Genomic DNA, 17,796 nt, shown 5'->3' on the forward strand with positions numbered 1-17,796 from the left:
ATCATGAGAGCTATTTGCATAAGATTTCAGATATGCTTATGTAAAAGGTATCTATATTATTTTAGTTTCAGTAGTCAAAGAGGAAACTTAGGAAATCATACATCTCATTTAAAATGAGTGTGTTCCTGGGGCACCTGGGTGGTATATTCAGTTGAGCATCTGACTCTTGGTTTCAGCTCAGGTCATGACCTCAGGGTCATGAGACTGAGCCCCATTTTGGGCTCTGTACTCAGTGTGGACTCTGCTTAAGATTCTCTCTCCCTTGCCCTCTGTCCTCCCACTATGCTCTCTCTCTCTCTTTCTCTCTAAAATAAATAAATCTTTTTAAAAAATGAGTGTCTTCCCCCATTATCCCAATGTTCTGTTGTGTATTGACCACTAAAACACCCCTCAGGTTAACATTTATTGATATTATTTGCTACTGGGGATTAAAAAAAGCGCAAAGAGGGTTCCTAATCAACAATTTTTTCACAGTTGTTTTTACCTCTTTGTTCCGTAGACTATAGATGATAGGATTCAACATGGGGGTTAATCCAGCATATACCAAAGCTATAAATTTATCTATTTCCTGTGAATCTATAGCTGAGGGCTTCAGGTACATGGAGAGAGCTGTCCCATAGAACAAAACCACCACAGTCAGGTGGGCTGCACATGTTGAAAAGGCTTTGCGTTGACCATCCACTGAGCTGATTCTCAGAATGTTGGAGAGAATGAATGCATAAGATATACAAATGAGGAGCATTGGCATAGGAAGAAGAAGTACACTGATCACCAGCATGATTAACTGTATCCTGGAAGTGTCTACACAAACCAGTTTCAACACAGCCAGAATTTCACAAGTGAAATGATTGATGATGCTATTTCCGCAGAGAGACTGACACAGCACAGACATTGTTTCCACCAGGGCAGTGAGGCAGCCTGTCATCCAGGAGCCAGCCGCAATCTGCACACAAACGCTCTTGTTCATGATGATGGGGTACCTCAGGGGGTTGCAGATGGCCACATACCGGTCATATGCCATCATGGACAGGAGTACACACTCAGTGGACCCCATGGCAAGAGAAAGGTACATCTGAACAGCACATCCTGAGAATGAGATGGTGTTTTTTCCTGAAACAAAGTTTGCCAGCATTGGAGTGAGAGCAGAGGAGGTATACCAGATGTCTAAAAAGGAGAGGTTGCTGAGGAAGAAGTACATGGGTTTGTGTAGGTAGGAATCCAGGACGGTGATGGAGATCAGAATTATATTACCCAGCAGGGTAATCAGGTACATCAGCAAGCACAACACAAATATGATGACCTTAACTTTGGGGTAGTGAGTAAATCCCAGAAAAATAAAATTTGAAATGACTGTCAAGTTTGCCTTGACCATTTTATTCCTTTTTGTTTATCTGCAGTAGTGAATAAAAATATACATTGTATATATTATAAAAATTAAATTCTACCAACTTTCCAGGGGTGTTTGGTAGGGGTACTTTAAAAGGATCATTATTCTGGGAATCCTGTATTAATTATTCATTCATTCATTCAACATTTATTGAATATACTACAAGTCACTGAAGATCTAGAGTTGAATTACACAAAAAGCTGCTTTTGGGCAACTCACAATAGAATATCACATAGTCAAGTAAATAAATAATTACAAGAACATTATATAAGTATGCCCTAGGGTACTAGAAGAACACAGAAAGTAAGAATCTTAACTCTATGTTGGGGATGATGCTCAGTGATACATTTTGAGACTTAGTTTAATCAAAAAATTCATTAGATTTAATCGAGGTAAGGACCACAGGAGATTTGCTGGGGAAAGAAAAAATTTTTGTAAAAGTTACATTGATGAAGGATTTAATTGCATTTCATAAACCTGCTAATTATGTAATACAATAGATGAATATGCTGTACATTAAGGAATATAAATAGAAGACATTTATATTGCAATCCAATCACTATAGTACCACCTGATTTCTCTCTTCAGGAAGGCATTTTTGAATATGGAATATCCTGAACCCACACTTAGAAACAAAATAATTTTCAAAGTTGAGTATTTTATATTGCAATTCAAATTACTTGTGCTATGTCTCACAACTGGTCGCATATGGAGACTTGTTTAAAAACCACTGTCCTACAAGTGGAGTTCAAATGAAATCAATCACAAGTACTCAAGCCTCACATCCTCATAATTGCCTACTTCCTACTTCTCATATCCCAACACTCCACTTTCACACTCTGGTCTGAAACAACAACCAGTATGTAGTTTCTCATAGTTACCATGTCATTTTATATTTTTATGTCTTTAATCAACAGTTTATCTCCATGGAGTAGCCTTTCTCCCCAGCTCCAATCTGGTCTTTCATGAATATTTATCCAGTCATCAAAACTGTATGCCACTCTCTCAAGTACAACTTCGTTCTTTGTACATACTTACATTACTCAAGTATATTACACCAAACTATAGCCATATATGCACATCCAATTGCTCCCACCCCTGGTAGAAGTGAGCTTCTCAAGAGCTTGTTCCCCATAATACTAGCAAAGTAATAACTCACACTTAAGATTTTTAATAACACACCACTGCCTTGAACATGGAAAGCTTTTGATACATATTCAAATAAGTACATTTTCACTACAGTTCTCCATGTCAACATAAAAGCCTGAAGATTTCTCAACTTGTCATTTACATCTGCACTCTTATCTTTAACATTAAAGAAACTAGTTCATTTAAGAAACAAAGATGATGAGCTCTTAGCTTTAAATATCTGATGTAGACTCTGAGAAGAACTTGTAGTGCTTCCCAAACAATTAGCTTCTGTAGGGATTTAGAGCACTGTCCCCTGAGTATGAGACTTGGACTCTAAATCCAACCATGCTACTTACCAATATACACAATTAGACCAATCACTTGGCTTCTTTGAAACTCAGTTTTCTAATCTATACCAGGAGGATGATAATTCCTAAATTAACTTGTTTTAAATTCTCCCTCCATCACCCCAATTTCATGAACTATCTAATATTTCAGAGAATCACAAAAAGTTTAATGATTTTATGGTCTTCCTGCTTTCTAGAAACACATTCACACTGACTCAGATAAAAAAAACTTAGCACCTTCTTTATAATCTATTGAAATTTCAACCCCCAACCATGGATGAATATGAAACACTTTACTGATTATTTCCAGAAAGGTTAATGTTAGAAATATCCACTCTTTTGTCCACTTTGGTCAGCACACACCACCACTTCCACCGAGGCTTTCTCTATTGTCTTTTCCCACCTAGCACCCAATTTTCTTGCTCTAGCTCTGGCTCCTCTTGCCTTCCCCATTCTCTTCTTTCTTCACCACTCTCTTGTCCTCTCTCTCATAAACAAAACAATGAGGTCTCTTTTTCTCATGCAGATTGAGTCCCCACTCAATCCATTACCCTTATCTCATATCCTTTTAAGAGTCTCACCTATCCTAAATCATTTTATTGAGATACTTTCTTTAAAATGACTTCCAATTCCAGTACTAAAATAAATGTTTTCTAACAAACTCCCCTCTTTTTTTCTCAACATCAGAGCCAGAACAGACTCAGAGTTCTAATCCAATCCTCTTATTTTAAAGTTGATGGACGCTTGAAGGCATTTAATGACTTATCTGAGGTAAAGGAGAAAATCGAAAGCATAAAGCCAAAAATCCTATCCCATATTCAGGACTCATTTCAACTCAGTGCTTTTCCTACCAACTAGTATTTCTTTTTAAAGTAAATATCTCTATTCTGGTTTCCTGGCCTAGCTGAGACCCATTAATAAGCTTTATAAATCTGAGGATACAGAAAGAAATGGATAATGTCTACTTTCATATACCTTAGCACATGTAATGAGCATCTTCCTTTTTGATTAATATATGCTTCAGTCTTTAAAGTTGATCTACAGCATGGTCTTTCTTGTGAATCGTGTGCAGTTCCCAAAAAAGTAAAAGAATCTGATTTTTGTAATTAGGACAATATTCCATGATAACTATATTAGAGTGAGTTGTGCAGAGGTATTTTTATTCAGAAGATTGCAATGAAAAAGGATATGGATGTTCTTGGTTTGCAAAAAATCAACTCAAATCTTGCCTGATTCACAAGTTCTCAAAATACAGAGCTTTTGTTAATTAAAAATATGAAAATAATTTCTTAAGAAAAACAACGACATAAAAATTTGTTTTGCCAAAATCAGCACCTATGATCTGCTCCCCAAAACTTCCAAAGGGTTATCCCTGGATCTAAGACTACTAAAGCTTCCATTGCTATTAGAGACCTTCCAACTCCCTTAACAATTTAGCATTGTGATTCTAAAACATAAAGAAGTTAAGAAACTTTCTAGTTCTCCAGGGTATGACTCTCCAAGTTCCATTAACTAATTGGGAAGCAAAAAAAAAGAGATAAAAAAATTTTAAATTATTTCAAGTTATTTGGGTTGAGCAGCATTTGTGCAAGCAGAATTGGAGGAGACTATTTGCCTATTCCATGTCTTCTGCAGATAGCCCTTGAATTACACACAGCAAACATTGCAAATAAGAACTATAGAAATGCCTGCCTATATGGCCTCAGTTTGTAAAGTGACCGCTCCAAATATTTCAGTTATCTGAGAAATAGAAGATAAAACATCCTTACTGAGCTTTTAAATGGCCACAAAGAGAGAGCACTGATCAGTCAAATAATTTATTACTATCAAATGCCCTTGAATAATATATAGTAATCTTTGAAGGAATAGTGCATTGGAATGAGTACTAGACTTAAGGAGTTGTGGATTAAACCTTAGTTCAACTATTGATTAGTTAAGTAATCTTAGACAATTGTGGTATATTAATTTCATTAATGACCCCAATTCTTCACACTGATTTTGGCCCTACACATGTGACTTGATTCGATCATGGAGCATTAGCAAATATAATGCATGCAGACACTTGTAAAGCACTTGCACAATTAAGGTTAGTCCTCTCTTTTCCATCTCTGCTACTATCATGAAAATACATCCAAGTTAGCCAACTGGAGGATAAAATGCACATTCAGCAGAACTGAGTTGCTTCACTTGCCAATAGCCAATGTTGTGAGCCAGCAGTCACTCAATCTCCAACAAATGAGTCCAAAGTCAATCAATAAGCCAACTCACAGCTGATTTGAGATATAAAGATAATCTAGTTGAGATCAACTGGCTCCAGGTGTCTCACTGACTTTAATAAATGCTTACTTTGGTATGCCACTGAGATTTTATGACTGTTTATTATGTTGTTTCATTGTAGCAATGTAAGACTGATGGAGCAATAAATGGTGTCATTGCCTATCCAACACTGACTCACCTGGTCTTTATCCTTCTTAAAAGAATCATAATTTTATTCATTTGTCTATCCCATTTTTATCCTAGGAAAATATCCGTAAGCCCAAGCCTCCTACCTTACTTTCTAGAAGCTTTACATTTTTACCTTTCATACTGAGATATGAAATCCATCTAGAATTAAATCTTTGTGTATGGTATGAGGCAAGGGCAAGATTTATTTTTTATTATGCGCACACTATTTGACTCAACATGATTTTATTGAAAAGCTCCCTGTCCCATTGCACTGCAGTGTCACTTTTGACATTAACTAATTGACCATATATGTTTGGATCTGTTTGAGTCTCTTGTTTTGTTCCATTAGTCTATTTTTCTTATCCTTGCACCAATACTGCATTGTCTTATTAGATATAGCTCTATAATAAGTCTTGATTTTGGCCCTCTAAATGATTTCTTCTTTATGGATGGATTGTTTGGTGTTGGCATTATATATTTTAGCATCTGCTTTGCAATTTTCACAATATACCTGCTGGAAATTTGATTGGGATTACCTTGAACCTACATTTCAATTTAGAGAGAATTGACATTTTTATACTATTGTATCTTCTAATCATTAATTTAGGTCTTTTTAAATTTCTCTCAATAATGTTGTGTTGATTCTTCTTGTATAAATGTCTTACACATACTATATTAGATTTATTCATATATTTTTATATTTTTGATGCTATTATAAATTGTGCTTTAAACTCTTTTTTCTACTTTCTTCTTATTGGTATGTAATGATTTTTCTATGCTAAATTTATATTTAGCAATATTGGTAAATTCACTTTTTAATAATAATTTTTAAAATATTTAATGTAGTTGACATTAAATTAACTTATTAATTCCAATAGTTTGTAGGCCATTTGAGTATTCTATATAGTATGATTCATAAATAATGATATATTTGTTTTAATTATTTATATCATATATCATTACTTTTAGTACTGATTATGAATTCTGGTACTATTACAATGTGACATTCAGGAGCTGAGAAAAGTAAGGCAAAATGAAAGAATTTTATTTGAAAAATGTATTGGTACCTGAAAATGGCTATTTAAAACTACATTTTGATTACTTAAAAATTAAGATTCTTCCTGTAACACAGATTACAGAAGACATAAAATATTTCTAGTTCTAAGATACTATAGCAAATATAAAGTCCATTTTCTTAGTACTGGGTATAAATGAGCTCCCAGGAATCCTATAAAAAGTATTTCTAATGATTTTAGTGAGACAGAACAAAAGAGAATAAAAATAAATAAAAAATATCTGTCACTCTCTGATGTCTAATAAATGTAAAGCAAATTAACAAATTTCAAAGTAAATTGTGGAAAATATCATTTTAATGGAGTATCTGGGTAGATCTTATCTAGCCAATAGATCTTCAATATGAGCAGATTCTGAGACAGAATTATTTGTGTCCAGGAGATAGATGCAGGACCTCAGTAGACAGCTTCACATATTTTAGCTCAGACCAAGGTCAACTGTCCTGATGATTTTATATCCCAAGCTACTTTCTTCCTGGGATCCAGTTAAGGGGCCCTCACATATCATAGTGCTTATTTAAAAACTTAAGGTGTAAAAAATATACCTGAGGATAAAGCTATTTCCCAAAAAGATGAGAAACTGCTCTCATTTGCACTAGTTGAGACAGTGTTGTTAATGATAGGCTGGCATGCCTTCTAACAGAATCCAAACATCTAAAAACGAACACACCTATACTCCTCAATAAGTATGGATATTAATTTATTAAACATTCTACCAAAATTGCAATGGCAATTTGCAATTGCAATTCGCAATTGCAACAGTAGCTAAATGCTTGACATATTTGTTTCAGACCAATATTTTTTATGAGTATCAAGCAAGCTATAGATACAAATCTACATCTGTCCAGAGTAATCCTCTTTTTTGACACATGGGGAAATTTGGCCAGAAAAAAAAATTTGTTTACTTGTAGCTTTAGTTGATCTTCCCTCAGCATTCATTTCATGTGCAGGACATGGTTTCCCTGAGTCTCAAGGTAACCTAAAAAAGACAGTTAATAGCCCATTCATAGAAACTTGAGAAACTTCTTACCCTTCTGAAGTCAAGATATTTCATGGATGTGATAACTCAAGATTATATTAAATAAGTACATTTTCCCTGGCTTATAAAAATCCCATAAATTCATTTTCCCCAACCTAGTGGAGAGTAGAAAGTATGGTTTTTAATGTCAGTCTTTTCAGAGTCATGGCAAACACACCTTGACATTTTCAAGCTACCTCAGAATTTATGGAATCACAAACGACATCTCATTTTTCAAGATTCCAAATTATTTATCCTTTAAAATAATAGGAAAACCTCTAATGGCCTTAAAGGCCATTAGCAAGAATATCAAGGATGTCTTATTTAAAAATGTCTGTAGGGGTTCCCGGGTGGCTCAGTAGGTTAAGCATCTGCCTTTGGCTTGGGTCATGATCCGGCACCCTGGGGTTGAGCAGGACTCCTTGCTCGGCAGGGAGCCTTCTTCCTCTCCCTCTCCCTCGACTGCCACTCCCCCTGCTTGTGCTCTTTCTCTCTCTGTCAAATAAATAAATAGTCTTAAAAAAGAAATGTCTCTAAGCAATGAGAAGTACAAATAGATAATAAAAAAATGAATATCCACGTGTAAATGTATGACCATCAGGCAAATTTATCTTAAGAGAATTGTTGAATCTTTAGCAACGTGGTGAATAGGGAAGTATTTGAAATTTTTCCTATTTTCCTGTAGGTATTACTCCATTATATTTTAATATTTAATGATGAGTGACAGGCCAAAGTTTACAAGGTTTAGATTTCCCACACATTCCTCACCTCATAAGAGGCAAAGCCAGTAAGAGTGATCTTCTGATGAAAAAGCTAACGTTCCAGTGGGAAAACAGAGTTGCTTTGTTTTGGACCCTCATTCTTTTGTTATACAATGATCACATATCATCTTAGATGAATTGGTTGACAGTCCCTCCATAATAAGATGAAAAGGAAAAACATTTTTTATAAACACACAATACAGTTTTATTATCCTAACAAGGAGCTACCAGAAATAACAATCTTTCTAGTGAATTATTATCTGAAAGGAAGTCCACTGATCCAAATAAAGTTATGATTATGGGTGGATATTAAGCAATTTTTCAGTGACAACTGAAATCTAATGGAGTATCTCCAAATTTGATGAAAGAACCACCCATATAATTTGAAGAGTCCTTGGGAGTATCTCCCATGTCCTATTATGTGTTCACTCTGTCTGCCTCAGGACACAGCCATTACAATGTTATGATCTGCTATTCGTATCACTTCTCTAGAATCTGATGCTTGTGCTGCTTCTAATAGGCCCTACTTTTAGGGTATTCATATATTAGGTCATCCAAGCTAGGCCATTTGACAATGAAAGGCAGAACTATTACTAATTACACCAGGGAAACTGGTGTTAACTAGACTAGTTCTGAGCAAATAGAGATATCTGGTCATCATTCCAAGATTGGTTCCATTAGGGCCATCATGTTATGAAGACATAAGATGTTTCACAAAAAAAAAAAAAAAAAAAAAAGGCATTATGCTCTGTTTGTGCCCTGGCTGACAGCAACTACTTAAGTTTTGCTCCGAATTTAATGTCTTTCAATGCCCAGATCTAAATTCATGGAGTCAGGCTGCAGAAACAATCTCTGGACAGATATCATGCTTCTTTGGGACTTAGAATGATGATAAATTTAAGATATAATTCTAATCTGAGACACAGTGAACCCCATTAATATAACGGGAAACTAGGGACTAAGGAAGGAGTTGGATGATAAGGAATCTTTATGAAAGCTCATGGTGGAGATTAGGAATAGTGAGATCTGAAGTCTAATTAGGGTTTTTCTTCCTTTTCTACATTGTCATTCCCTTATATCTTCCTCAAACTTTCAGTTAGTAAATAGAAGCCCAGAACTAGCTACAGTTCAGGGAATGAAGGGAATGTATATCCATGCATGGGATAAAACAAACTGAACCAAGAACTGCATCAACATTGATGACATCAAAGAATAGGCAGAAATAACTGGCCCTGAAGACGAAATAGTGGTGTGGAACAAGAGATCAGCCACAACCAGTAATCTCTAAAAACTCTCATCCAGTCACCTTTCAGCTCTTCTATCTCCCTCTGAATGGCACATTATTCTCTCCTAAGAAAGTCAACTAAAGTTCAAAAATTGCTAGTCTCTCTTTTCCCTAAACATTTTTCAAAGAGCCAATCTGCAATACGGTGGTTCCACTTTCTGGGCAGCTACAGAATGACCAGCTCTAAATCCAACAATCCAACCATGAATCAGTGAAACAACTCTGACCCCATTTTTAAAAATCTCTTATTCCATTTTTTAAAGTCCTATTTGGGTAAACCGGGTTCTAGCCAGCTTCTCATTGACCATCATGATGAAAGAAAGTAATGCAAAGGAGTGACACAAAAAGTAATATATATGACCTTTCTGGAAAGAAATTCCAAAGAACTCCACCTTGGGAATAAGTATATTTGAAGTGTATCAGGCTGTGAACCTGTTATATAAAACCTCTACTGTAGTTTATCAATCAAATCTTTCATGACCTCCTCGGGAATCCTGACAGCTTCTGGTTTGAGACAAATGTTGTTGGCTGTATGTACTGGAGAAATTGAAAACATTTTATCCCCCCATATAGTTTCAGAAAGTACACCATTCCAAGAAGTCACTTAAGTCTTAGGTCTTTTTGTTATTTTTAGTTAGATACAGGGTGTAGGAAAGATCTAGAACTTGTGGTTCTCTCAAATTTCCTGGGAAATATTCTCAGAAAATAATTAGGAAGAGAACTAAAAGATTCAAGGAGAGGGACGCCTGGGTGGCTCAGTTGGTTAAGCATCTGCCTTTGGCTCAGGTTGTGATCCCAGGGTCCTGGGATCAAGTCCCACATCAGGCTCCTTGCTCAGTGGGGAACCTGCTTCTCCCTCTGACTGCTGCTCCCCCTGCTTGTGCTCTCTGTCTCTGTCTCTTTCTCTCTGACAAATAAATTAATAAAATCTTTAAAAAAATAAAAGATTCAAGGAGACAGAGATAGAAGTAGCATGACAATGAAATAAAGGAGTCATTTCTCTTTCATTGCTGCCTCTTTCTGAACTATAGGGGGAAAATAAGTCTCTACCTTATAATTAAAAGTAAACACAAAATTGTAAAAAATTTAAAGGATAGAATAGAAAACCAAGAATATTTTAAATAAAATTTTTAAATAAAAATTAATTAAATAATGTGGGGTTTTAAGCAGCATTTAAAAACTAAAGCAATTAAACAAATGAATAAAACCAAGTAACTTAAAACCTTAAAGTGTTCTGAAATTGTAAAAGAAACATAAGCTAAATTACTTAAATTTTGAAATAAAAAAATTCCGAGGATAATACAATAGCAGGAAAGAAAAAAAAGATGTAATACCCAACATTAAAATCTAACATGAATATTTAAAGTGTGCAATTCAAATCAGGATAAAATAAAATGATAAAAAGTAAATATTTTTTAAAGCCGAAGGTTACCATAACAGAATAAAGAAATATAAATCCCAGATAAAAATCAAATGTAAAAACCATCTAAAGGTAGACCCACCATTCCCTAATAACAGAATTCCTTTTGGATCAGCAACATACTTCATGGTTAGAGAGCCAGTGGGACAAAGGAAAAGATATAGCTCTACTTTAATCCATGGATAGTTCACTCAGAAGGTTTTTTTTGCATTTAATTTTCAAATGGCTTTAAAAATCAGGTATTAGGGGGCGCCTGGGCGGCTCAGTTGGTTAAGCGACTGCCTTCGGCTCAGGTCATGATCCCAGGGTCATGGGATCGAGCCCCATATCGGGCTCCTGGATCTGCGGGGAGCCTGCTTCTCCCTCTGCCTCTGCCTGCCACTCCCCCTGCTTGTGCTCTCTCTCTCTGTCAAATAAATAAATAAAATCTTTAAAAATAAAAAAAATTTAAAAATCAGGTATTAGGTTCCAAGTCCAAAGCAGTTAGATCCCATGTATCAGAAGATCTTTGGGAAAAACAGCTGTCAAAGTAGATATGTTGAAAGTAATAAAGAATAATAATTTAATGCCTCATAGGTGGAGGTGAACAAAAAGTTATAAAAAAATAATACTATTCTAGAACCAAAAAGTTTACTATTATACAGCTACATAGACAGAGGAGAATCAGCATTACATATTTGAATAGACTCCAAGTAAATCAGACTCTTCTAGTAATTACAGTACTGTAAATTCATAATTTTAACTGAGTTTTAAAAATCTGAAACCCAGTTTTCATTTTGTCTTGTAAAGAAAGTATGAAATTGGTTTTGGAAATAATCTTATAAAAAAACATGTTATACGCAAACAATGAATCATAGAACACTACATCAAAAACTAATGATGTAATGTATGGTGATTAACGTAACAATAAAAAAATTTAAAGAAAAAAACTAATGACGTAATGTATGGTGATTAACATAACACAATAAAAAAACAAAAACAAAAAACAAAACAAAACAACAACAACAACAAAACACATTTTAAAGGTTTTAATACAAGCGTAACTCTTTCCTGTCTAGAAATCTCTCTCATTATTATACAACCCTTCTACTTGCCCTCACAATCAAGCTCTTCAACAACAAGAACAAGAACAAACTACAATCATTGACTCCTAAAACATAGACATTTATTTACTTATTTTCTTTTTCTTTTTTTTTTAAATTTTATTTATTCATTGAGACACAGAGATACAGAGAGAGAAAGCATGAGCAGGGAGAGAGGCAGAGGGAGAAGCAGGCTCCTCGCTGAGCCAGGAGCCCGATGTGGGGCTCAATCCCATGACCCTGGGATCATGACCTGAGCCGAAGGCAGCCGCTTAACCATCTGAGCCACCCAGGTGCCCTATTTACTTATTTTTATTTTGCCTGCACCAAAAAAATTTTAGAGCTTGAGAGCTTTGAGAGATGAATTTAACACAGTAGCAAGAACCTGTTTCGCTCTTTGGTTTCTCTAACTGATTTCCACATTGTGATTATAAAAATTACCTGTCCCTTTCCCATTTACTTGTTAAACACATTTCTTCTCAGTAGGTGTTTAACTGCCTCCTTCACATCCTTGTTCCTGAGACTGTAGATTAAAGGATTCATTGTAGGAGTAATAACCCCATACAACATAGATATAAGTTTGTCAGTAGCATCCAAGTCATCTGAATTAAGTGTCTCTTTAGACTTGGGCTTCATGTACATGAAGAGAATGGTTCCATAGAATATTATCACCACAGTCAGGTGGGCTGAGCAGGTGGAGAAGACTTTGCTTCTCCCCTCAGAAGAGCGAATTTTGAGGATGCTGACAATGATTAATGTATAAGAGATAATGATTAATAACAGTGGTGTCAATATAAACAATGTTGTGGCCACAAGCATGATGAACTCATTGCCTGAGATGTCAGCACAGGCCAGTTTCATGACAGCCAGAATTTCACAGGAGAAATGATTGATAATGTTATTCCTACAGAAAGGCAATTGTACCACAAATGCAGTTTGTACTGCAGAGTTGAGGACTCCTATGATCCAGGACCAGCTGCCATGGGCACAAAGGAATCCTTGCTCATGATGACAGGATATCTTAGGGGGTTGCAGACGGCCACATATCAGTCAAAGGCCATCATGCCCAAGAGCACACACTCTGTTGTCCCCATGGCCAAGCCAAGGAACATCTGCACTGCACAGCCAGAGAAGGAGATGGTCTTTCTTTCTGAGAGGAAGCTCACCAGCATGGAGGGAATAGAGGTGGTGGTGTAGCAGATGTCCAAGAAGGAGAGGTTCCCCAGGAAGAAGTACATAGGGGTGTGAAGGTGGGAGTCCAAGATACTGATTAAAATAAGGGTGCCATTGCCCAGAAGGATGACAACATACATTATTAAGATTAGCACAAAAAAGAGTAGCTCAAGCCTTGGGTAACCAGAAAGCCCCTTTAAAAAGAATTCCACCAGAATGGTTTGATTTTCCCATTCCATTTCACTTTCTCTTACCTGTAAGAATTCAAAACAATTTTTAAGCATAATTATTTATTCTGGGAAATCCAAGTTCACCAATGCACATATAAAAAAATTTGCCATAGACCCAATGAGAAGGAAGAAAGAAAATAAAGAAGGGGAAGAAGAGAGAAAAGGTAAAGAAGTGAAATAAACAACAAGGAAAGTGAAGTATGAAGAATCTACTGTATCCACCATTCTGGGCCAGCAATTTTTGAGGCTGATTTCACACATCACCTCACTTCAACCCCACACTTATGATCATTTCAAAGATAAGAAATTTATCTAAGTTAACCAAAGAGTTTAAGCCTAAAGTCATATAATTAATATGTTGCAAAGCCTCAGCCCAAACTCAAGCTTGCTGTGGTCCCTAATTATCTGAAATGTCTTATGAACTATAAAAGCAATAAGGAATGCATTATATCAGAGATTTGGTTAGCTAACTTGTAAAGACAGCCTGGCTCCTAGTCAGGAAGACTCAATAATAACCCATTGCATATTAAAACATGGAAAGAAGTGTGTTAATTGGATGGGAAAATGGTCAGCAATAAACCCAACCAGTATTTATTGACTGCCCGATTACCCAAAAAACAAGTACAATTCCCGTAAAACCCAATTAACTGAAGTCTTCTTGTTACAATGCAAATATCCTTTTTTTGGTGGGAGATAGAACAAAACTGTAATAATTATCATACAGTAAAATACATAGTAAAGTTGATTTTTTTCTCTTTTAGTGTATAGTTCTATGAATTTTAAAACATGTATAGATTCATATAACTATCGCTATAATCAGAACACAGAACTTGTCTTTCACCCTAAACACTCCCTTGTGCTATCCATTTTTCGGCCCTCCTTTTGTCTATGCATAAATCTTGCAAAGACTAAAATGCTTTTTATTCTATAGTTTTACCTTTTCCAGAATATCATATAAAAGGAATCATATGAGCCATTGGTCTCTGGCTTCTTTCTCTTAGCATAAAGCCTCTGAGATTCATCCAAGTTGTAATTGCTGAGTAGCATGCCACTGTATGGATGTACTAGAGTTTGTTTATTTACCTACTGAAAGACATTTGAGTTGTTTCCAGTTTTATGGCAATTATGAATAAAGCTGTTATAAAATTTATACCCCCATTTTTGCATAAACATAAGTTTTCATTTTTCTAGGGTAAATTTCAGAGTGGCATAGTGCTAAAGAATCGTGCATATTTAAGTTTATAAGAAACTGCAAGTTCCAGAGTAGCTGTATCATTTTTGCATTCCTACCAGAAATGTACGGGAATTATAGCTGCTTTTCATCCATATATATATATGTATATATATAATATTTATAATTATATATATATTTTGCCCATTTTAATCAGATTGTTCATTTTCTTTTTGTTGAGTTTTGAGAGTTCTTCATATATTCTGGCTATGAATAATATTTTGGATATATGACTTACATATATTGTCTACAAGTCTGCAACTTGTCTTCTCATTTTCTTAATGCAAAAAAACTTTTCATTGCCACTTTAACCAGTTGCTGCTTAAGTTCAGCTGAAAGAAAGACTGTGACCAAAAAGACATTTTCTAAAAGGGCAGTTCTTTGACACCTCTCACCTTGGGCTATTCTTCAGGAAAATATTCACTGCCATCACTCAGGGATCAGAAACAGTAGGTTTTGCATCCAAACACTTTGCCTTATAAAGTCTCAGGCCTTCCTTTATTTTTCTTCATAAATAGCACCCCTCCCACACACACATACAAATTTCCTTTCTTATGGACACAGAATCCATTGAAAAGGTTCTAATTCACTCAAAGACACCTGACATTTAGAACATTTCTCCCTATTCAGGAAAATTAGTGTGAATTTTAGGTCTGAATCCTTTGGACTTATTTTAACTGGCTTCTAACTACTTATATTTGCCTTTGGTTATTATTAGGGTACTTCTTCTTTCATCCTATTTTTGCCCTTATTTCAATCAACTTCATCTTCTATGGATTCTTTTATACATTAAAGATGCATGCTTCTTTTATTCTGAGTCCCAGGTTTACCTTCTTTAATGCTAGCCAGCCGAATCTCAATTCCTTGGTAAATGATGACTAAGAAGTAAATTCACTCTGCAAATTCACTTTGTCTATTGAAGCAAACATATTTTTTTTAAGAAATTAAGATTTTTACTGACATGCAAATGTACATTAGAGTTAATGTTTCTACAAAAAGGTTCTATAAATAATAGAAGTCCACCTACTAATTTTCATCACATGGATGAAAATTTTCATGACACAGATGGATGTTATGTCAAACTCTACTCACATTGTAATGAAGAGTGTTATGCCCCCATAGCAAAGGCCAGCACCACTTAAAGCAAGAAACTCAGGTCAACATGTTTAAAGAAAGGCTATTTCAATTCATTCATATAAAAGTTAAATGAGCGTGTGTGTGAGTGTGTGTGTGTGTGTGTGTGTGTCAAATATGTCTCAAGTTAACCACAGGAATGCATTACCAACAACAACAAAAAATTAAAAGCACTCAAAACAATGCTCCAAATACTCTTATAACAATGAAAATCAAAATTCTTCCCTTTTAGTTAAAAACTCTTTTCTCTGCTTCATTTACTTTTTACACAAATCAAAATATGTATTCAAGAGCAAGTAATAAGTTTTCCAAACAGCAGCCCAGTGAAAGGCTCCAGGACAGGGACTGTTTGTCTGTTCATGATTAGCACTAGACAAACATTTGCTAAACGGAACCAAAGAGAACTGAATTGGTGTTATGAGGTAAATTGTTACAGAATCCGAAAACTGGTAACACAAGCTTACTTTACGTTCTGGATCAAGAGTGCAAATCTGTGGCCTATTGTACAGCAACCTCACCGGACCAGTGGGAAATGACATCATTACATATGTAGGGACTACTGAACCAAGGACCCAAAACTATATTATTATTAAATGAATTTTTATTCCCAGTAAAATAAATTCTAGACCTAAATATCCATCTTTTTTGGATATGCAAATTATTCTTTTGGTCATATTTCTAGATTTTGTCTCTATTTTCTCACTGTATCAGTGAAAATCCTCTTGGAATTTTTTTATTCCTATTCTATATAGACTCTTCATAGTAAGAAATATTCTATCCCCCATACACATGGCTATTTCAACTCAGTTCATTGGACTGACATCCCCTTGGATTTGTTTTATTAGTATGTTTTCAGCAATTACCTCTAAATTGAAGATCGATTCATCACCTAGGTTGCAAAACACAGCAGATTGTTTTACCTTGATCTTCTATTCGCAGCCTACTGTACAAAATTTTCCTTGAGGCTGATGAATGTCTGAAGGGACAACCGCTGAGGACCACAATGTCACAGGCCTTGTTGTCTGGAAAACATTGATGGCAAGGGTACTATTGCAAAATTGTTTTAAAAACTATACATAACAGCCAAATATGATTGATTACAAAGGGAGTGTATTTTGGCTGTGCTAGCTCAAAAGTAAGATAAAGGGGCACGTGGGTGGCTCAGTCGTTAAGTGTCTGCCTTCAGCTCAGGTCATGATCCCAGGGTCCTGGGATCAAGCCCCACATCGGGCTCCCTGCTCTGCGGGAAGCCTGCTTCTCCCTCTCCCACACCCCCTGCTTGTGTTCCCTCTCTTGCTGTCTCTCTGTCAAATAAATAAATAAATAAAATCTCTTTTAAAAAGTAAGATAAAAATAAGTATCTGAGAATATGGAAGATTTGCCCTTCAAGCCCTGGTGGAACCATTGCCCTATTGTGAAGACCCAGGAATTTCTCTAAAGAATTTTCTCTGCGCTCAGGAAGGCAATTTAAATATTTCTTGCTCTAAGGGACTTATGCACTTTTCTAAGCCATAGCTTTAAATTGCTTCAGGGGAAAGACGTTCAAAACTTTTGAAAACTTCAAGAATAATCCCCTACAGACTTAATTATATTAGATCCATACTGTGTATCAAATAACCAATCAGGATATGTCTTAACCCATTCTGTATTATCATATACTGCTGAAATCCTTAATCCAAATATATTCCAGTGGCTTTGTCCATACCTTTGTTCATCCTACCATTTCTTATTGATAATATAGTAGAAACACCTCATTTAGCTACATTAGCTCTTGGTTATTAATAGTAAGAGTAAAAACTTATAAATTTCCAGGCATTGTTATAAGAATTTTATATATATTAAGTCATTTAATTCTTATTTGTTTAATTAGTGAGTGAAGAGAAAAAGTGTTTTATTGTACAAAATAATCTAAAAATTATTGAAGTTGAAAATCAGAATTTACTTGTACTTATATGAATATGAGTGGCATTTTGAAATCCACAACAAATTCAGAAATTTTGCAACCATTCAGTGAAAACCTAGAAGCCATTGAGCTATTCAGTTTTCTTATTGCAACTCTATAACCTAATTTGTAGCTCA

General features: G+C 35.3%; 2 protein-coding genes across 2 annotated transcripts; both read right to left on the minus strand.

Annotated features, from left to right (window-relative positions):
* Positions 1-418: 418 nt before the first annotated feature.
* LOC114213472 (olfactory receptor 13F1-like) lies at positions 419-1,372 on the minus strand. The gene has a single exon (XM_028108683.1). The coding sequence runs from the start codon at positions 1,370-1,372 to the stop codon at positions 419-421; it is 954 nt and encodes a 317-aa protein (XP_027964484.1).
* An 11,033-nt stretch (positions 1,373-12,405) lies between these two features.
* OR13C2 (olfactory receptor family 13 subfamily C member 2) lies at positions 12,406-13,361 on the minus strand. Its single transcript, XM_028108776.2, is given in 2 exon segments — positions 12,406-12,920; positions 12,923-13,361. Coding segments are annotated over 2 exon segments (954 nt in total).
* Positions 13,362-17,796: the final 4,435 nt, after the last annotated feature.

The sequence above is a fragment of the Eumetopias jubatus genome, unplaced genomic scaffold, assembly GCF_037043125.1.
Source record: "Eumetopias jubatus isolate StellerSeaLion01/CBP00866 unplaced genomic scaffold, mEumJub1_p1.0 scaffold_15, whole genome shotgun sequence".
In the NCBI taxonomy this organism is placed as follows: Eukaryota; Metazoa; Chordata; class Mammalia; order Carnivora; family Otariidae; genus Eumetopias; species Eumetopias jubatus.

Coding starts and splice junctions, on each gene's coding strand:
- LOC114213472 (XM_028108683.1), bottom strand. CDS start 1,372: ATGGTCAAGGCAAACTTGACAGTCATTTCAAATTTTATTTTTCTGGGA.